Raw genomic sequence first — 22,860 nt, forward strand, 5'->3', positions numbered from 1 at the left:
ATGGGGGATTAGGGCAGCTATCTGGAAATACGTGACCAGCACATATTAGACTACATTTTCCCAATACCACCAATCATGTAAAGCTAAATTTAGTTCATTTACATTTACAAAGTGGGTAAAGTGTGTGTGTGTGTGTGTGTGTGTGTGTGTGTGTGTGTGTGTGTGTGTGTGTGTGTGTGTGTGTGTGTGTGTGTGTGTGTGTGTGTGTGTGTGTGTGTGTGGGAGGGGGGGGGGGGGGGGGGATACTTCAACTTGCCTACTATCATTATTATAACAACAACAAACAATAATAATACACATAAATACATAATATTAAACTATTTATTGCACCTTTGATACAGTACATAAATGTAGCTGGAATTATATCAAATGAAACATGTGCAACTGCAAACCCAAGAAAGGGAAAATTATGTGATGAAAATAAAATATTAATACATACTCTCGAAATCATGAATAATGTTTCTCATTATTTTTTAGATAGCCTACCAAGTCAAATTGTGAGTCGCTGAGTCATTATTTTGAGAAAGTTTCTCATGAAGTGATTGTGGAAGTTTGTCATTATTTTGAGATACAAATAAATTATTTTGAGATAATCATTATATTTTAAATATAGGCTACTCGTTTCTCATTATAATGACTACAGGAGCATCCACCACCACCCCACCCCGCCCACCCCAAATCACATTGGCGGAAATGATCTTCCATAACAAGGCATAGATAGGCATAAATGCCAAAACAAATGCACGTGACCTTTCTCCTATAGCTTGTTTCCCTGGGAACACGTGGATGAGTCATTGGAAAAGACCAGGAAAAAGACAATACCAGCCTGAGCCAACCAAGCAGCACCGGGCAGCGGATAGGTTTCTTGATACTATCCTCTCAAGTGAACTAACATCCATATCAGATATCTCTATCTCTCCACGTCTGCAGAGCTTACTTATAACTGTGACCTGACGTTTGCCAGTTTGCCACGCACCAGGTTGTTTAGGCATTAGTATAGGCTATCTGCGTTGTTGTTGGTATAATGTCTGACACGTCGAGTATGGCTGCAAACTCTAGTCTGCCTCCGACCAAAACAATTGTGGTGTACAGAAATGGGGACGCTTTCTTCCCCGGGAGAAAGATAGTGGTCAATCAACGACACGTGTCAACGTTTGGCAGCTTTCTGACCTCTGTGACCCATGGAATTGAGGCTCCCTTCGGAGCTGTGAGGAATGTCTACACTCCCAGAGAGGGACACAAAGTTGTTGACTTGGACCATTTGCAGCACGGAGAAAGTTATGTTGCAGCTGGAGTGGAACGTTTCAAAAAGCTTGAGTAGGTACAAAAACAATTAAAACTGGCCTAATTAGGCTACAGTAATACTAATAGGCATCAATTATGAGCATTGCCCAGCTTGTTAGAAGAATTGTTTAGGCGAGCCTAAACAATCAGAGAGAACACTAATTGAGTCACCTGTTGAACTTAACTAAATAATTGTTCTTAAATAATGTATGGGATCCCATCTCTTCATCTTTGCAGCTATTGCCAAATAACAACAAAAAAGCCACAGCTGAAGAAGAACAAAAAGGTAAGCCACCACAAGGCCATTTAACTGGTTTATTACTATTAAATGTATGATTCATGTTTCCTGTCCTGCTTATTGTGAATATAGAGCAGTGATTCTCCTTTTTTTAAATTTCAAGAACCCCCAGTTTGATATAACATTAGGCCATGATGGACCACCATTTCTTTTGGAATCCCCTGTGGTCCCTGGACTCCATGATGTTGAAAACTATTAGAGATAGAACATTAGAGTATATGGGCTCTAGTGTTTATTAAGCCTACACTATCTGCTCTTTCCAAATGTGAAAACATTTTGAACATGTTTGTATTCCTACAATGACATGATGGTCAAAAGCAACACCAGGTTATGGTTAGGGATGGAGCATGTGACATCACGTGACATCATCAGGGATGGAGCATGTGACATCACGTGACATCATCAGGGATGAAGCATGTGACATCACATGACATCATCAGGGATGGAGATCTGTGATGTCATCAATATTAAGCCCATATATGAAGAGCCTGATGTCATCAATATTGGCCAGCAACTCTACAGTACATCTGACCTCAAACCCTTAGATCTCCATATATGGAGCTGACCTGTTCTGACCCAGATTCCATATGTTGATCCTTCCCCATCCATCCTTCCTCTTCGATGTCTCCCTTTTGACTGATACCTGTCCATTTAAACTCTAGACAAGCCTGCCCCAAAGTTATTAGTGCAGCCGTGCCCGGCAGCCGGTGAAAACTAGAGTTCTTAACAGGCCCGGAAATTAAGATCTTACCCCCCATGCCAAAGCGCCAGTGCTCGCCCAGCAGTCTGCTGTCACCCAGGCAGATATGTTGATCTGACCTCCCATTCCAAAGCGCCAGTGCTCACCCAGCAGTCTGCTGTGGCGGACTGCTGGGTCGAACTTGTGCTGTCAGTCTGGATTTGCAGCCTAGGTGCCCGGACCGCTAGGCCGGCCTGGGCCATATCCCACAAAATTATGTTTAAGCAATAACAATCATCCTTCCATAAATGTATAGACTCAGAGGGGACCCTGCTAGGGACTTATATATAGGGGAGACAATGAGTTTTATCCTGTCATTTTCCAAGCCATCAGTCAAAGCGAAAACATGGCCATGACAGCGCGTCCTCGCTGGACATGCAGAGACTCTTGGGTAATGAAGTCAAAAGACGTTGGCTGCCAAGTTATTTGTTATAAATGTGTGGCTCTAACCAAAGTGAAGTCCCTGAACACTTACCATTGTTGTGGAGTATAGCTACCAGTATACTGAGTATAGTTACCATAGTTATCATGTTTATATTTTAATAAACTTTAATATACTACATCATTAATGCCTACTGTATATAACACTGTTAGACATTAATTTCATTTCCCTTTATTTTGAACATTTTAGATTCGACCGGTAGTTCACAGCAGAATAGTCGTTTCAGCTCGCTGCCAGAAAATTATTAACGAGTCATGCACTATCTAGTGAGTATTGACTTATGACTGCCTCAAATACATCATCATGAATGTGGAAAGAAACATGTCATAGCCTATACAATTTTACAAAGATGTAATATCTAAATGTAGTTTATATTGTTCATTGTTGTATGTCATTGCAAATGTCTGTTTTGTTAACCCTTATAGTGCTTTTACCAATGGAGATATGCGGGTGCCTCCAGTTCGAATAATGATCCCGAAGTATACTCTCACAAGCTGGGAAAATGTCTTAGCTATGGTGACAGAGAAAGTGTGTCTTCGTACTGGTGCTGTGCACAGGTAAGACAGGAGAGACTTTACTTTATAGTTGCCTATTGCAGCTATAAATGTATTGTATTTTCTGTGGGAAGGTGATCCCTAAAACCTTAATATTATACTTTTACTATTCCTTGCCTTTGTGTTATTGTGTTCTTTTGAATCCCCAGACTTTGTTCATTAGATGGATGTCTTCTACGTGGTCCAGCGGAGTTAGAGAATAACCAGTATTATGTGGCGGTTGGAGCTGATAAGTTCAAGGCCCTGCCATACAGCCAGCTGGTTCCCAGCAGAGAAACCATCAGGGAGGATGATATGAGTTACAGGTATATATTACTTTTTAATGTGCTAATTTATGCTTTCGCAGAACGGACTGTAACAAAATATTAGGCTTGAGTCAGAACATTGCTTTCCGCATTAAAACTCTCAATACTTCATTGACCTGTGTCTCCACCCAGGGGTCTATACTCCTCCTTTCCCCCTCTATACTAAATCTCCCGATCTACAAGCTCACAACGCGTTTGCAGTGTGATGTGTTGTGAACTTGCGTTGGTTATTTTTGCCTAATCTTGCCTATTTTTGCTGAATGTTTATCTATTTTGACATGCCCAGAATAGGGTTTATTCAATGGCTGGATGCTGATAATAAGACATGAATCATTTTGTTGATATCCTAACCTGGGCATTTATTTTCCTGCAGACTCAGCCATGACTGTCCCTTAGACCTGTCCCTTAGAAAGCTAAGACATGTGGTGGTGACACAAGCTAAGGATGTGGTGAGTTACTGCAGTTTCAAGAATCATTATCAGTGGTACCATCTTGTTTTACATGATTGTGTGATATGCTAAATTATATTGCCTTTTTAACCGATCATACAGTATGACTACATATCTATGGCACCTCAGTAGTGTCACAGTTGAAAAGCGCATCTTTGCACACACAGCATTTCAATTAACATTTCCCACGTGTGAGACTTGTGTTGCGGAGGTGCAATTCGTTATGAAACAGTGCTATCATCAATCACTGTCTGCAGGAGGCATTGAGTTACCATTGCTTTCCACTTTGATGGGTAATCCCCACAGAGACAGGCTGGCCCACTTGATCAAGTGCAGTGAGCCTCATAGACTGAACATATGCACCAGGGGGGGACTTTCACTGACTGGAGAGAGAGAGAGAGAGAGAGAGAGAGAGAGAGAGAGAGAGAGAGAGAGGAGAGAGAGAGGAGAGAGAGAGAGAGAGAGGAGAGAGAGAGAGGAGAGAGAGAGAGAGAGAGAGAGAGAGAGAGAGAGAGAGAGAGAGAGAGAGAGAGAGAGAGAGAGAGATTCTCTCATTCAAACCAGAACCCAGACAATTTGTATTGTGATTAAGTAGACAGTCGAAAGCTTTGAATCCATATGAGGATTGTTCTACAGGGGTCTTGAGATGAACACCGAATAGTCCCCGTGAGGACAGGAACATGCCCAGTCAGCAGGTTGGGGTACTGTAGAGATAAGGCCCCCCTAGTGAGACATGTCTGACATCTGATTTTTGTAACCATGAAAGATGACAATACTGTGTCAGATGCCAATTTTTGTTTCAAATGGAGAAAAATGTCCCCTGCATTCAACCACACAATAGGTGTTCCTGTAGCAGATGACATGAAATTGTGCAGATAAAGATAATCTGTACGTTAACAATAAGAATTTCGACAGTAACTTACTTTTTAAGATTTCCCTATATTGTGTTTTGTATGCAAAGCTTTTTCTAATTTGGCTTAATTAGTTTCTATTACAGTACATCCAACTTGGGGGACAACATTTCACAGATGACATATCTGTCTGCCTGGAATATGTTTCATTGAGTTACAGCCATTGTTTACACTACCAGTAGGGGGAGACATAGACAGAACTATGCCTCATATTTGCATCAGCCTGCTGATCTGCTATTAGTTATTCACTGGACATGATGTTGCTACACTTTACTCCCGTTCCCTCTTCGCCTGATCCCTCATGAATTTGTAAACATGATTTGACCAGTTAATGAGGACCTTTCAGGGGGGTGGGCGGGTGATACATGTGAGGAAAATTGCTCACTCTTGCTTGATCTGTCAGCTGTTTGGCTTACTGATTACACATACATTTATAGGGTCATGTCCATCATTAATTTCAGTTTGACCTCACAAAACAACGACGGTCTGGTTAGAAACGCCCGTAAAAAAAAGAGATCCCGGTAACGTGCCCATGGAGGCTGCATAAAATGTAACCTTGCTCCGCAACCTTGCTGTATGGAAAAGGTGTCTTTTCCCGTCTGGACCAGGGGTGGGCAACGATGGAGAGGGCCACTAAATTTCCACCCTCACTCCAGAGGACCACATTGCATATTACAGTCCTAGCAAAAATAGCCGATCTAGCCGAGCTAAAAACCTTTGAGCTTGTAGATCAGCTATTTTTTTAAATTGAAATCCTGAATAATTTTTTTGCTATTTTTGAATTGGATTCCTGAAAAGCATGTTTGGAATTGTAACAGCCAAAATCAATAATTTGTCAGTATTCCGATATTAACCTGCGGGCCGCATTAAGTGATGGTGTGGGCCACATGTGGCCCCCTGGCCGCCAGTTGCCCATGTATGGAATGGACCGGTGGTAGAGCGCTGCCGAATGGGACGTCTGGTCTAGAGCGTCTGGTGAATTTCTCAACTGACGGCCCGGCTGTGAAAACGAGCGCGGTACTGAGACTCTCCAGCACTCCGTGTTCCCACCGGAGGCAAGTGCAGATGCTGAGCCAGGCCTTTGCAGCGATGATATGGAAATATTTTGTTAGACATGTATAGCATGAAGAGACGATTTACAGTATATATGAAAGAGAGGTGAAGGGAGAACAAAAAGATAGAGAAAGTGAGAGAGAGAGAATTATGTTAAGTACTAAATCGGAGTGCTTCATGTTACTCGTAGTAAACAGTGTACTGTACTTTAACAGTACCTCATATAGTGCTTCCTATGAAGCACTGCATGTAAACAGACCAGAGAGGGCCGACTAAATGTGGAATAATAGGAGTTCACTCTCCTCCCTGACATGGGCGATAAAACTCCATCCCCTCCCACTGCCGACCCTCCATGATCTCATTGGGGAAAGGGGAAGTGGCGATGCCCAGCGGAAAGCTATACTCCCAGGCTGCTGCCTGCAAGTCTGCTCACTGGAGGACCAAACCCAGGGAGTGGCCCTCTCCGCCACCGTTGCCCAGTATGTGTGGTTGGATAGCGGCTGGCCCACGTTGGACGGGTGGGTCCCCCCCTTTTCCCCTGGCTATCATATCACACTGTCCTCTTGTTGACTCCTGCGCTCTGCCACTTGAGAGGGCCAGAGATTACTCGCTGCCCGGGGCCCCCTGAGGCCACTCACACCGACTCTAGAATTCTCTCATTCTCTCCCTCTCTCTGTCTCTGTCTCTCTCTCTCTTTCTCCCTCCTCTCTCTCTTTCTCTCTCCCCCTCTTGCCCCCCTCTCTTCCACGCTCTCACAGGGGCCTCCTGATAGACACAGTTGTCTGCCCCCCTAGGACATGGTCGGCAGATATGTAATGCGTAACGAGAGGCGAGATGACTTCAGCTTTTCCACTGTCTGCCGTGTTTCAATTCAGCGCTGCAACTTTTTTCTCCTCTGCTCTCCCAAGCTCCGCAACTCTGGTTGTCCTTCCTCCCTCCCTCCCTCCCACCAGCCTCCTCGCCGTTCTCCCCGAGTGAGAGGCTCTTGATTTAACGCTGTTGATATAAATAAGAGTTGTTTACATCTTGCTACCAGGCTGTATACATGAAAAAATGGGGAAAAAAATAAAAACATCAACAGACACAACAAAACAACATTTTTAACTGTTTTAATTTGTGCTCGATGTGTGAAGATGTTTCACATCACTCAGGTGTGAATTGAGGTTATGAAATTAGATTAACAGTATATCGATGACCGAATTCACATGGCGGCCAATTTGGTCTTACATGAACTCGGTTGGGCTGCCCCACAGCCAAAATGGCCACCATGTGAATGTGGTCATTAGCTGCAGTGGCAATACATTTTTGTCTTTGATCTCGTGTTTGTGGCCACTATAGCACTTGTACTGTATGTGAACTCTGTTTCAACTTTCCCTCACTGACTAATGTGACTATAGCAGGCAAACTTCTCTCTTCTCTCTCTCTCTCTCTCTCTCTCTCTTCCCCTCTCTCCCAATTTTTGTTGTTGTTTTATTTTTCTCCCTTGGCCCACCGACGACTGTAGGAATTCAAAAGAACATCCACAGACCCTGCTTCTTCTGCATTAAATAAAGCAAACAAGTGAAGAAACATCACTGCTATTCCCCAGACTCCATGTTAGTGAGCTTGCGAACACCATTGCCAGAAGTGTATTCTGGTGGAAGGCTGAGATCACTACACTCTCCCCCGAGCCAGCCCAGGGATCCAGCCAGGCAGCCGCAGTAGAGATCTGCTGCTGAAAAAGAAACATTAAGTCTGTGCTCTCTCTCTCACTCTCTCTCTCTCTCTCTCTCTCTCTCTCTCTCTCTCTCTCTCTCTCACTCTCTCTCTCTCTCTGGGAACTATAGTTCAGCTTACTACCTACAGAGCGGATGAGCAGCCTGTGAGGAGAAAGTTGCCTTTTGTGGAAGCATTCATTCAAATGTGTACCTTTCTGTCTGAACATCTCGCCACTGCTCGCTTTCCCCCACTTCTCTCAGTCTCTCTCTGTCTCTTTCTGTCTCTCTCTCATTCTCTGTCTCATCTGTCTGTCTGTCTCGTGCTCCCTTTGCTCTCTCGCCACGCAGCTAAAGTCCCAGGACTCTATCCCCCCCCCCCCCCCCTCTCTCTCTTTTTTTGTCCTCCGCCGGTTCTCCATCAATAACCGTCTGCTGTCTACACAGCTGAAGAATAAGTTATTCCCTACGACTCCCCTCCCTTTCCCTTTAAGCTTGTTTGGATTTTCATTGTTTGATCTGGCTTGATAAATAAGACAAATGCAGTTAGAAATTCATGGCTGCCCCATTTCATCAATAAATGATTAGTTTGCGAGCGCTCCCAAGTGATTGATAGGTTGTGCACGGGATGTATTGGAACCAGATGAATTCAATACAGTGGGAGTCGCGGGGGAGCTACAAAGCGTATCAACTCATGAAAAATTGAGGTCAATGGAAAATGTAAAAAAAAAACGGTTGAGAAGAGAAAATCAAGTGGAGGAAGAAGTTTTGTTCAACAGCTAATATACATTGTGTTGCCTCACCATGTTTTGTCCTTCCTTTCTACTCCCCCCGCAACAAAACAACACAAAGGTCTGACTATGAATCATAGCAAAATCAGAGGAAATACGTCTCAACCCATGGCCCCCTCTTTTTCTTGTCTCTGTGTAGTTTGCTCACGCAGGCTTTAGAAAAGACCTTGAGCACGCAGCCAGGGGCCACACGAAGAACCATGCGGACTCAGCCAAGCCAGAGAGAGCCAAACAACAGAGGCAGGTGTCCAGAGTCCCACTTCTCAACTCCACAGTGGGTAAGGAGAGCAATTCTATAGAACCGTTCTCTACCACACAGTATTTAATGTGGTTTACTTTCTATGTGCCTCCCTTTTTCTCACTCTCGCTGTTATAAAGGCGACCGCTTGACTACTGTTTTTGTGTGGATGTGTGTGTGCACATGTTTGTGTGTGCTTGTGTATGCACATGCAGTCATGTATAAATAGACCAGTGTGTGTTCCTCGTGTGTGCTGAAATGTATGTGACATTTACATTTTCTGTGTGTGTGTGGTGAACAGATAGAAAAGTAGGCAGATGGAGTATCATTCTTTTGAATAATAGCAACCTGTTCACCGAAGTTAACCCGCATCAGGGGAGCAGTGCTTTCTGCTCTTTGAAAGAACAGAACTTCTTTCCGTGAATATTAAACGGAACATGACTTCAAACACCGTCAAGGGCTCTTAAATCATGGATGAATTCAATCAGGCCATTTTGTTGAATATGTATCCAGAAAGCCTTGTTAACAGAGCCGGGGAAAGAAAATAAAATGCTCCAATTTTCTCCTGATGCGGGGAATCAAAATGATCATAAGTTATTCATCACAATAACACGGAGGAGAGATCATAAAAGTGACAAAATACTCTATCAGATTGATGAGTTTCAGCACTGTAGCAATTATGCAGTTTGAAAGTGATATATAACATCAATACACAGTAATTGCACCTCCGCCACTGCCACCCAGCTATTCAATAGTTGTTATTTCATGGGTGTATGTTTTACCTTCCGTGCACAACAGCACACAATGACCCACACTTGAAAGGCCCATCCCGGGCCAGAGTTAGCATGACATCATAGGATGAATAATTGCCGTGGTATGAGAGCTGCCATCGCTTCACACATAACAGCCGAGCCAGCATTCCTAGTGATGGAGTTGGATTTCCTACTCTCATGTCAGGCTCATATTAGCGAGGTGGCTGTCTGTCTACCGTTGCTGCCTGGTGGAGAGTGCTCTTCCTGAAGACCACTTTTTGGACACTTGATCATCCCCCATGGCAGGACCCCGTCTCCTCCCATAAACTGCTTAATGTTGTGAGGGTAAAAGAGAAAGAATCCATAGGGAACTCAGCTGAGCTGCGCAGAGTCAATCAGCTCAATCAACTCAGAGGCACGCGGTGGCTCTGAGTGCTATTGGCATGCATCAGCCAACACAAGAGCAGAGCTTTTGGCAATACATAACTTTAATTTGATTTAATCATTTCCCCTTTCTTAGGGTGTTGGCACAGGAACAGATACAAGTAGCATCTTTGTGAGACATAACAGATTAGTAACAGGTAGTCGCATAATTCACTTTTTAAGACAAATAACCCTTTTCTCCTCTGATCACCAAATACTCACTAATACTCAAGTTAGTAGTTCAATAAGGTGTTTAATCAGTCACGATTACCCCTTCCGATCTAGCAACCACAGAGACAGACAAATAGGGTTTTGGGAACAGCAGCATGATGTTGACTTGTAAACTACTCCTTGCGCTCATTAACAGCAGCCTGTCACTGTGGAGAGCTAACCCCAGAATGTAGGTTCATGCAGGGTTTCCAGACTTGTGGCAGCGGAGCCATGCCTTCTCCCTAACCTTTAGGCCTGTGTGACCACACTCTAAATAAATAAATGGACTTGACAGCATCATTGATCACTTCTGAAGTTGAAGTAAAGAGGAAGATGGAGAGGATCAGAGGGCAGTAAGAGGGAGAGAAATAGTCAGGGTGACTGAAGCTATGATTCATTGTACGATGGTGTCAAACTCAGAAAATAGCAGATCTACAAGCTCACCATGTGTTGCAATGCTCATGTTCTGAGCTTGTAGCTCTTCTATTTTCAGCATGTAACACTGTCGTACCATGGAGAATAAATTACGGATGAGCTGCCAGCAGATGAGGTAATTGTGATTAATCGCTTTTCTCAGAGGGCAGTGTGTTCAATGCAAAACACAAAAGGCGGGAGACGGTGGGAGCCGCAGAGGTGCAGGAAGATGGCCAGTTGAAGGTGGACTTGCCAATTGATCAGGTAAAACACAGATCCGTACTGGACCCCAGTGAGGTTATTAGCATTATGGTCTTGAAACAACTTGGGCCTGCTTCCCAGATACAGAATGAGAGTTTATCTAAAGACACCATCATCACCGCCAGCACCTAAATGTACATGTGCTGTCCACGTAATACTAATTCTCTAGCAACGCTAACAAAACTCTTTTAATCTCACCATTACAAAGTCATTAATCTTTCCCACCAACCATGATTCAAACATCATAATAGGTTTGGTGATTTGGAAATTATCTTGTTCCTAACATATTTAAACCTTTGTTAGCTATAGAGCTTATTTTCTTAACTTTTTCAAAACCCAATGCAAAAAGTCCTTCAGAAATCAGTGGCAGCAACACATGATGGCGGCAACTCACAGATGTGCCAAAAAATACATCATCCCTGGAGCACACTATTTGCTGTCTGTGTACAGTGTAGACAGAAAACTATACAAAGAAGTTGCAAGAATAAGAATAATACTGTAGGCAAATTGATCCACTAACAGTATGTGGTTTGGATTGAGACAATCGTACACCCTGCAACCATTAATGTTTTTTATTTATTTTATTTAGCCTCACTAACCACTTTGTTTTTTTTTCAACGAAGGTTCATGTTTTAGGTTGTTATTAGAGAAAGTAAAAGATGAGTGTTAAACTTATTTCATTTGCTGCTTTCTTTCGTTTTAGCTATTTTTGACAGGGCCGCCCCCTGTCAAAAATAGCTTTCGAAGCTCGAACAAGTTGCTAAATATTATTTAAATTATTATTTACTATAGTCCTACTATACCCCAGGAAATTACATTTGGCCACAAGAAATCACGGGATCTATTGAATGTGAAGGGGGAGTTCACAAACTGACATATTTAGCCATGACACACAGTATGGCATCCCCCTAGTAGTTCATTCAGACACACGGAAAACAACTACTGTGGCCTGATTTTCTGGGGTCTAGTAGGACTATAGTAAATAATAATAAAGAAATCGCCGTAACAGAAAATACATATTTACTCACGTGTTTGAATGCCCCCGTCCCCCTGTCAAAAATAGCTAAAAAAGTGAAAGAAAGCAGCAAATGAAAAAAAAATGAAAAAAACAAAGTTCAATCACCTGTGAAAGTACTACTTCAGAAACTTGGATTCAGTGCACAGAGCAAACCCCATCACACCTCAGTTGAGCAACTTACATGAATATTTTGTCATTGTAAAATCAATACGACAATGCAGCATAATCTGAACGAGGTCTTTTCTCCTCCTCCCTCCAGGTCGAGGCTAAGGTGGTCGAGGAGGATTGTGACCAGGTCCATTCTCACTCCTCCACCACGAACAAGGGCTCGCTCCAGGGTCCGGGCAATGTGAGTACCGTGTAGGCTGTACAAAGACAAATATATAACGCCCATCCCAGTCTTCGGTACTGAGCCAAACTACTAAACTTAGTATGTCTGGTGCTGCCTCTAGTCACTAGGTGGGGCTGGTAAGAAATGTGTCCACACCTTTATATAAAGATGTCATTTCCTGTTGTTGTACTAACTTGAAAAACACTGCAAGGTCTAAGCATCATTCTGGTGCTGCTGTGAATACAATTTGAGCATTTTAAAAGTGAGTTGTTTTTCTTAAAAAAAAGAAAAAAGGAAAATAATGTTTACACAGCTCCAGCAAGTGGAGTGAACGCACATAGCTTGTTCATTTTTGGTTGGTAAAGCAGCTTGAAAATGCTTCATCACGGGGCCAGTAATCAGCAATGCATTACATTTCCTGAGAAGAAATGCTGCTATTTGTACCAAAATGACTGCAAATTGCTGCTATTTGTTTCAAAAAACATTATACCCTGTAGAACATGTATATAACGCTGCAATGTGACATAGCTCTGTTTACAAATGATGTACCCTCCAACTGTATTCTGTATATATTTTCAACTGTTTTTATTATATTTTGACACTTGCTTTGGCAATGTAAACATATGTTTTCTCATGCCAATAAAGCTCCTTTGAATTTAATTGAATTGAATTGATATTGAGAGCTTTAGGTAGCCTTTAAAACTTCACTCACGTCTAGCAGCCGTAACCTTTGCTGATACATGTTATGTCTCTCTATTATCTGTATGTCTTTTCCTGTGTTTGATTTTCCTAGTGCTCCTCTGGGCGAGGAGAGTCAAGAAGGGACCCAAAAGTCACTTCCAGTCCCAGAGATGGAGGACTAAAGTCCCCAGAACCCCAGGTATGACCTCATCTAATATAGACGCTGACAGCTTTAGCCGTAGCTACACAGACACATGTACTCAAGGACTACTGCATTAGACAAATACAGTAGGGTGTGGATGTTATTATACTAGAGCTCCATAACCATATGCACTCGCTTGATGTCTGTCCTTTACTCTGGTTTTAATGTGCATTCTCCTTGATGAATTAGGGGCAGAGCTGTGTATACAGATGTTCCTCCATGGATGTGTGGTTCCTAGAAATTACACTCATTTAAATACACTTATTTTGCTCTAATAATCCTCGAGGGACAGCAATATGAAGCCCCATAACTGTGATGAACGTACACAATACTTGGGTGATATTACTATTCCAAGCAATTTCATTCAGCTTTGAAATGAGAAGATATTGAGTCTTATTTAAGCAATCAATAACCTTGAACATTTCATTTTAATGAAAACTATAATTTCAAGCAGTGGCAATTACACCATAGGGGAATGTTTTGGTGTGGTGATGATTTTGCCACCGTATGCACTTTTGCAATAAAGATATTCTTATCGGGATAATTATTGACTTCATAGGGCCAGTTATGACCCTGGTTAAGAACCTCATCAATAGCTTAATTCATTACTTATCGCTTTTAGTCATACATGAATATTGCTGATTCAGAATGGCTATGGATTGGAAGGAATGGCCATTAGATAATGGACAATAACGATAGTCCCCAGTACGGACTTGCCGCTTGGTAGAGTAGTCATCTCTGTGCCAAGCATGTATTTCTTGACTTTCCATCCAAGAAAGAGAGAAAGAATGAGGTTCATTCACCATAAAGTTGTAAAGATTCAGCGTAGGGCCGGAAATACAACAGTGACTGCGTTACATCAGAATGAAATGACCAGGAATAAATTGTGAGTGATGTAAAGCAAATGTAAGTCTCCAAAACTCACGCTTTATTTAATTATTTACCAGGGACAGTGCACATTAATCAACATGTCGGCTTTCACATCCATGTAATTGAGCCAGAGTTAGCCAGAATCTAATTTTCATATGTAGTCCCAGAGCAGGCTGTTAAAAAGTAGTGATAAAACTATACACAAAAACAGACATATCAATACAATACAATACAGGACAAGTAGACATAGTACAGGAGACAGAACAATTCTGCAGCAGACTCTTTGGACATAAGTCACCATACTTTGGTGTACAGTAGGTTCTATTCAGACAATGATGTACTTTTTTGTGTTAGGTAGACTTGGTCCCTTTATGAAAGGGGTTTCTGGGTAACGTCAGCTCTAGGATTGTTATTGTGCAGCACCATCGTTGTTGTTTAAAGAAAATAAATGACACGTGTGGTCAATGAGACAAATTGTCTGTTTCTACTTTCCTACAATTTCTACACTGGACCCCGTTTGTCTGGTGGATGTCTCCAGAGACAGCTCTTCACGAACATGACAACTAATGCAGTTTCACTCAAGCTGCCAAAGTTCTGGGAGTCGGCAGCCTCTGCTTGGTTCGCCCAGACGGAAGCACAGTTTGCGTTGCGGGAGATATCCGCAGATGCCACAAAATACTATTACGTGGTGTCGGCCCTCAGGAGTTCAACAGCGACCAGAGTGGTGAGTCTACTCAGACATCCTCCTGAGCAGGATAAATATGACGCACTCAAGGCTCACCTGTTGAAAACATTTGAACTTTGCGATGCTGAGCGGGCCAGCTATCTCTTATCTCTGGAAGGTCTTGGCAACAACAAGCCGTCTGAACTCATGGACAGAATGCTGGGTCTCCTGGGAGAGCACAAGCCCGATTTCCTCTTTGTCCAACTGTTTCTGCAACAGTTGCCTTTTCAGGTACGGGCTGCTTTGGCCAACACCACCATCACTGACTGTCGTACTCTGGCCATGGAGGCTGATAGGTTTTTCTTAGCTAGTGAACAATATTGCGCGGCCACACTGCTTCCTGCCCAAACCGTTTCACCACGTCCGCGGGACATGACAGTCGCCGCCGCAGCTCCTCAACGCCGATGGGACCCCGGCCTTTGTTTTTACCATGCAAGGTTTGGACCCAAAGCCAAGCGGTGCCGATCTCCATGCACTTTCAGCGTGGCGAGAAATGCTGGGGTTGGTCAGTAGTGACCATGACTAGCTGGAATGCTACTGTTTATCCAAGACACTGTTTCTTTGAACACCCGGGCCCTTCGCATCAGCGCCCCAGTCGCCCCGGAGCCTTCTGCCCGCCTCCATGTTGACTTTTTATTTATTACTGTGCATACTGGGAGGACAGTACGTATGTAGTGGACTCTGTGGACATGAATCACCATCATTTGTTGGCGATCCGATACCGGAAAATGCACTATTTATCTTTCTGTGTTAAGGACATGGTCACTTTAAGAAGGGACTTTCTGTGTAGCGTCTGCTCTAGGATTATTATTGTGCATCTTGAGCTCAGTTTTTGATGTGATGAAGAAAATAAATGGCACATGTTCATCTAGTCAGTGAGAGAAATTACCACAATTTCTATGATGTTGGCTTTTTATTGCCTTGTTTGTTTTGAGGAATGTAGTTGTACTGTACAGTAGTTACTGTAGACTAGAAGTGATGTAGGCCAATCTTAACCACGTAAACCTTATACTTCGTTAAATGGGATCCCCCAGGGATCTCTACTTGGCTCTGCAGAAAATAGATCCTCTTCAAGCTTACTGTGAGCTTGTAGATCTTCTATTTTTTGAGTGGTGTAAACTCCTACAACTGGCTTTGTTAGTGCAGAAAAAATGAGCATGGTTGCTATGTTCACCCTGTTCACCCGGGTGTGATTTCATTACCACTCCTACAACTGGCTTTGTTAGTGCAGAAAAAATGAGCATGGTTGCTATGTTCACCCTGTTCACCCGGGTGTGATTTCATTACGTCAGACATGATTTTATTACGTCAGACGGGCTAAGACCTTACACCACTCAGTTCACACGGGTGTGATTTTTTAACCAAATGTTCGCTTATTATGACATGCCTAGAATTGGGATGCTAAGGTTCATGTGGTTAAAATAAATTCTCAAAGTAACATAGCACTCATTGCTACCAATTGCTCATGCATATTGTCACAGTTTTCCTTTAAGGTCAAACAAACTACTTCTCTCTCATCGCCAGCAGCCTCATCATTTACATGATAATAAGAGATATATGTACCACTATGACTCATACTTCTGAGTTTGGATAGATTGCCTCCCACTTTGACCATCATGCATTCTTGTGAAATGCCCCGCTTGCACCATATATCTATATAAATATATTGATGACCAAATTCAATTACATGATTGCATTCTCAGCCAAACCTCCTCAGCCGCCTCCGTTTCAATGATTCATTGCATTGAATTTAAATAGTGAATAGTTACAGACAGTACACCGGTGAGGTAGTGTGTGTGATATTGACCTGTGTGGTCCAGACCAAATAAAGAATAACGAGATTCAGCATGTCTGCCAAGTGGAGATGTCCGCTGGGAGTGAAGGCAGAAGAAAGTAAAGGATGGAGGACCAGAGCCGGATGCACATTCATCAAAGGCTTTCACATAATCAGCTGACTGACATTTGTTGGGTTTCATGATGCCTTCCCTTGGACGCTACTCTGTTAAGTTGCTGATTAATTTCACAAGAAGGCCAGGTCCATGTGCTAAAGTGTAGTGGACATGAAGTATGTTTTTGTAAATGGGCACAAGGGTAGACTTGAATCAACTGGTGTGATATTGTGTTTACAACTATCGTTTGTTTTGATTTAACAATATCGGCTGATTTATCAACCAGTCAGCTAAGCATTTTTTCTTAATTAATATTGTTAGAAATGCCAATACGACTAGGGACATTTGATCAATTGTCTTCCTCTTCTTAAGAATTTGTGATAAAAAATCAAATACTTATTGACCCTCTCATTGATCCCTCCTATTCTTTTCCAATGTAATTCCGTTTCATTTGTCTTTCGCCTGTTTTCCAGGCTGCTATTCCCTCAAGCTTAGGTTAGCCATTTCAAAGGCCTTCTTCTTCCCATGCAAGGTCAACTATAATCAACTCTAGACAATGTCACCGCCTGGCTTCTCCAGCAAGCTAGACTGAGAGAGACGATTCCTCTGGGCTTTTAAGGACCTACTGCATTATACCATTCAATTACTGTTCATTAGACAGTGTACAGTCATTAATCAGACTGAGATGTTCTGCTAGTCCTCAACGGGGACAATGAACTGGGGGAAATTTATTCTGCAGTGGCTCCCTGTGTCAGCCACTGTTTAGTATGGCAGAGGGGAAAAAACAGTCTGGAATGCACTAGGGCTGTCAGAGATACAGTTTGGATGCTGCACTGTGTTCAAGTGAACTTATCCTCTTCATGCTGTCCTGTCTCTGAATTTTGAGAAACATAGCCTTTTGTCAGAGATTTACTGCATATGTACTGTAGTATTAGGAATCTGATATATCACCACAAGGGAAAAAACCTGACAGATTTACTGATTTGGGGCAGCATATGCATTGGATATGACTAGATGATGATATGAGAAACTGATTTATGTTTTCCAGCAGGCTAAAGAGGAGGAGGCGTCTAACGGGGTCTGCAGGATACGGTCACGGATGTCCAGGTTTCTCAAGGGTAGGTTCATCAAAGCATAAAGCCTGGTAGTAGCTCGCTGGCGGCAGCAGCAGCTTCACAGAGGCCCCCGCGTTCCCCTCCACGGCACCGCTGAACCTAATGCACCCATAAAGAGACCACTAATACACTCCGCATTACCAGTCCCCCCTCACATCGCATGTCACTGGATCTGCAAGCACCACTCAACATCTGGGAGAGCTTTCCGCCTGTACTTTATGGAGACCATCTGCCTGAGTGGGGTTTTTGCCGTCCCAATCTCAGATGACTTATTCCAGTATTAAAGGCACCTGCACATCAAGGTGCACCACGCTGAGAGCGCAGGATTATTCACTACTCTTTATATTTCCTGTTTCCTCCATGATTTGGGTTGACTCTTGACTGCAGTATGAATACAGTGGAGTAGCTGACTTCCTATTGTTTTACTTTGTTTCTCCCCCTTGACTCCTTAGAGTTACATGCTTTTAGTTTTATTTCATAGATACCTAGAAGAGCACATCTGATTAAAAAGAAAATAAGAAACAAATATGACATGCATTTCATGATACAAAAAAATAAATAAAGATAAGAAGATAGTATTGAAACACATACGGTAGCTGTGATGAAACCTGACACTCTTTCTTTGTTGACTGGGGATGTGACTTGCGCCGTTTTCCAGCAATTTCACTCTAATTGGCTACAAAACATAGGCTTTGGGAGTGAGGCCCATTCAACGGTTTCCAAAGCATTCCCCATTGTCCCCGGTGAGAATTCCAGAGGTGGCTAAATGGAGCGAGATGTGAAAACCCTGCAGGTGGTTATCATCAGCGCCTGCCCTCCAATCTGCTGTGTGCACCGTGTCACTGTGTGACACCAGGAGAATCACTGCATCCTGTGCTAACAGCATGCTCCCTGCCTCATATACAATCCATGCGGTCACAAATACACATACACACACACACACACACACACACACACACACACACACATAAACACAGGGTCATCTCACAGACTGCAGTTAACATCAGTCTCGTTCATTACACAGACACGTATGCACACCCATGTATACAGCACACACACACACACACACACACACACACACACACACACACACACACTCCTACCTCAATTATCCTTGTATTGAGAGTGCCAGAGAGAGGTGTAGTCATGTGAAATTCATTGGACAGAAATATAGCCTTAGTATAGTATACTGTAACCTCCTGCTTTTCTTCCAGAATAGCTGTGTCCACTGCAGGGGGTGTATGGAATCAATCACGGCATCTCATTACTTGCACACAGCAGACTCCTGTCCCTATTTCTCCTGTCCATATTACATTATATTATTGTCCCTGGGTCTGAATGCTTCTGCACCATACCTCCATATTCCCTAGCTGTCACAGCCGCTGTGGATCTGCACATGCCGTGCATAGCTGGGAATTCAGAGCTGAAGTGGAGGGAAGTGGGTTGTGAAAATATAGGGAACGCAAGTGATCTCAAACTAACAGATATGAACCCTGGCACCTGCTTTGCATCAAAATGTTTATGTCTGTGCCATGCCAGTCTTTATCCCCGAAATGAATTTTCCAGTTGAGGGGAAATGGGAACCGTTTTTTTTATTTTTGAAAAATGTAAATCTACCCTCAAAGTCCTTACTGTCCTCTCCTCCATATAGTTGTGGCAATTTCTTATTAGGCACGGTTTCATGGCCAGGGATATTCTGTCTCGACTTCCCGTGCATGAAAGGAAAAGACACTGTTAGGTTCATTTTGGTCGAGATTCTCCTTCAAAAGTTATTGGCAACATGAACAATGGCCACATAATTTATGGCAACTGTTAAGGTCTCTGACAGAAGTTGTAAAGCATCTTGACTGATTGAGTAGCTATGAGATGTGTGCAGTCATGGCATATTGTCGCCTGCATGCGCCGACTACATGCAGAGAGTTGTGTGGCTTTCTATGTCACAGATAAATTATTCCACACAGCCAAATTAATGTGTTGTAAATCACCTCCCGGACCCGAGACCAGTCCTGAGTGACGACCTTTACGCCTATTTGACTCTAACTCTTATTTATGTTAATCACATCTGTATTATACTGACGGGGAAAAGGGTGTCATATTCTAAAAGGTCATTGTTGTGCAGTGTAGCCGTCAAGAGGAAAAACACTTTGTTTTTGTTTATCGCTAAGCAGGAGAAGCCTTTGAAATGACAGGTTTGCCTCTTTCCTTGTGTGTTTTTACTAAAGTATTATTTTTTCATTCCCCTTTTTTCAGAGAAAAGTAAAAGTTGAAAACGGTCCATTCCTCAATCTGCATGCCATCCATTGTAAAGGTATGTGTTTTATATATACGTATATAGGTCGATAAAATTTCTCATGAATTGAAATTGGAATCTGACATAATTTAAACATGGCACATGCATGCTGTAATAGAGCTCCATATAGTACCATATAGCGCAGTGGTTTTCATCCACCCTACAGGCACACAGACTAGGGCAGCTATAGGAAGCCGCCTTGAGCATAAAGAAACCCCGGGCGTGGTCATGAAATCCCTGCAGAAAGAACTTCAGGTTACTTGCGACACATGTAGGTAATTGCGCTTTCTGCGGGGGTTCAACTGCTACAATACATACTTATGATACACACACACTGTTTCTTACCTTGGTTTCATTCTGCACTATTAAGTTGCAAAAGGTATTTAGAACAAATGGTATCCTACTGGATGGTGTAGCTGCGTGTGTGTGTGTGTGTGTGTGTGTGTGTGGGTGTGTGTGTGTGTGTGTGTGTGTGTGTGTGTGTGTGTGGGTGTGAGAGAAAGAAAAAGAAAGCGTTTCCACTCATTCATCATATGCATGAAAGGCCTTCAAAAAGAAACAGCTCCCAACAGCGATACGTTTCTCTCTCTCTCTCTCTCTCTCTCTCTCTCTCTCGCTCTCTCTCTCTCTCCACACTTCCGAACCCTCAACACCAACCCTCCATTTACATGGTGAAAAATAATAAGTTCCAAAGACAGTGTGCTGAGCATCAACCACTGTGATGTGAGAGGGAACGTCTGCGTGTGATCTCCAGCACTCTCCAGACGACAGGCTCTGTGAAGTGCACCACTGCCCAGTTACACACACATTAGCTTTGATTGCTGGTTTGTTCTGTCCGCGGCCTGTAGCTTTGAACCGCATCTCGAGATGAAAGCCAACCTTGTCCGCAAGTGTGTCCACTGTGGACCGCTGCTGTTGCTTATTTGCTGTGGGCGCCATCAAGGGCTTGAAGACTTTCTTTTTTTTCCTGTTTTTGTTCTATAGTTCCTTACCATGCTGGGATGAGCATTATGTATAATTTATCATGCAATACATCTGCAGACAGGGCCCCATCTCAGATCCATTTGAATTTAATGCTTCTTCTCTTTCGTGTTGACTGACTCTGTGGTCATCCTATGATAGCACTAAAGCCTGATTTATACCTTGTTTCGCATCGTGTCTACTGTCTCGCAACACAAATAGCAGGTCTACGAGCTCACAACGTGTCCCAGTGGGACAAGTCGTGAGCTTGTAGATCGCCTATTTTCAGTGCAAGACACTGGTCGAAACTATATAAATCAAGCGGCAGCCTCTGTTGTGTCCAGCTGATGCACTTTGATATCAGTGGTTGGAGCATCACTGCTTCACTGCTTATATCTCTTTGTGTCAGAGACACAGGTCTCTGTCTGTCTGCCTGTCTGTCTGTCATGCCCTTTCTCTCTTTTTCTCTAGACTTTTCCTCGCTCTTTCTCGACATGTATCTCTCTCTCTCTGACATGACGTTTCTCTCTTTTTCTCTCCACATTTCCTCGCACTTTCTCTGCATGTCTTTCTCTGTCTGTCCTTCCTCTCCCTCTCCCCCTCTCTGACATGCCCTTTCTCTCTTTTTCTCTCCACTTTTCCTTGCTCTTTCTCTGCATGTCTTTCTGTGTCTGTGTCCCCCCCCCTCTCTCTCTCCATCAGAGCCATAGAACACAGTAGCAGTCTCAGTAATGGTAGCAGTGGCGGTCCTCGACTGAGGACCAGACGTCCTTGTGCTCTCTGTCTCCAGCAGCACAGCCTCTCATGTATAAGATGAAACGGTGTTATAAACCAAATAAAAATGTCTTGCCTCTTGACAGCCCCACCGTGAATATATGGCCTCTTATTTCAGTGAATATATTGCATAATTATATACGGTTATGAATATTGCATGGAGCCTCACACTGAGCGCATGGTAAGATGCCTAATTGCGGAGTTTAATTATTAAGAAGCAAAGGTCCTGAGCGGGTTCCACGCGAAGCACTTTTGATAAATTATTTTTTGTAGTTTTCTGATGAATTATTTGGGGGAGGGGGGGTTCTCGTGCCTAATCAGCAGGCATAGTGGACTGAATAACTGCTCTTGAGAGAGACTTATCTTCCCTCGGAGAGGTATTGCTACACTGATTAAATCCAGTGAAATCAACTAATAACTTAATGATATTGGAGTAGATCACAAAAAATGTCCCACTCCCTCTTATAGTGGTGCTGTGAAGAACACATGGGTGCAGTAATGGGTGGAATGAGGTTTTGCTGTTGACCTCGGGCAGCACCTTAATTTCTCTGTGTAACATGAGAGGGGGAGAGAGAGAGAATGGGACCGCGTACAGTATACTAAAGCAGAGCAAAGCACTTCATATTAAACCCAGTGTACTGTAGTGTCTCACTTTGTACTTCACATGCACTTCATGCAAACAGCACAGAGAGGCTTGCTAAACAAGGAATAATAAAATAGGGCTCTTCTTGAGTACTACTAAAGCCACTATTGTCAGTGTGCTTGTACAGTATAACTGCTATTGATACTGCCACTTTCTTCCTCTCCTAAACATGTGCAGTACTATATGCAGAGGCAGGCCTTTCTACTTATCTATTCAGTTCAAGTACACTCCCTGTGCCGGGAAGTTTGAGGTCTGACCTCGGCTTTGTGTCGAATTTGAAAATGAATAAAACAGTCTAGTGCAGCCGTGTTACCTCAAATATATAAACTCACACACATGATGTATGCTTCCATAAAAGCTAATGGTTCTAATGCGGACAATAAGAATCACTGACCCGCTTAATCGCAGTTCCATGTCGTGCTGTGACAGTGCGAAAGTTAGCCGGCTCAAACGCAGGGTAATAGCTCAGGTCCCTGCATTCTCCCCTCCTACAAAATGCATGGCGTCTTGCACTTACGAAATGCAGTCAAGCAGCTCTCTGCGAG

The 22,860-nt window shown here is 43.1% G+C and overlaps 1 protein-coding gene across 1 annotated transcript; it reads left to right on the forward strand.

Moving 5' to 3' along the window:
- Positions 1-1,538: 1,538 nt before the first annotated feature.
- dcdc2c (doublecortin domain containing 2C) lies at positions 1,539-21,671 on the forward strand. The gene is made up of 12 exons (XM_079528233.1): positions 1,539-1,570; positions 2,953-3,029; positions 3,189-3,320; positions 3,467-3,622; positions 3,996-4,071; positions 8,660-8,798; positions 10,721-10,821; positions 12,096-12,185; positions 12,961-13,047; positions 17,582-17,651; positions 19,899-19,956; positions 21,601-21,671. The coding sequence occupies exons 3-11, from the start codon at positions 3,208-3,210 to the stop codon at positions 19,913-19,915; spliced, it is 849 nt and encodes a 282-aa protein (XP_079384359.1). The 5' UTR covers positions 1,539-1,570; positions 2,953-3,029; positions 3,189-3,207; the 3' UTR covers positions 19,916-19,956; positions 21,601-21,671.
- Positions 21,672-22,860: the final 1,189 nt, after the last annotated feature.

The sequence above is a fragment of the Electrona antarctica genome (assembly GCF_951216825.1).
Source record: "Electrona antarctica genome assembly, chromosome: 18".
In the NCBI taxonomy this organism is placed as follows: Eukaryota; Metazoa; Chordata; class Actinopteri; order Myctophiformes; family Myctophidae; genus Electrona; species Electrona antarctica.

Coding starts and splice junctions, on each gene's coding strand:
- dcdc2c (XM_079528233.1), top strand. CDS start 3,208: ATGCGGGTGCCTCCAGTTCGAATAATGATCCCGAAGTATACTCTCACA. Junction 3,321..3,466: donor CGTACTGGTGCTGTGCACAG/GTAAGACAGGAG, acceptor TTGAATCCCCAG/ACTTTGTTCATTAGATGGAT. Junction 3,623..3,995: donor GAGGATGATATGAGTTACAG/GTATATATTACT, acceptor ATTTTCCTGCAG/ACTCAGCCATGACTGTCCCT.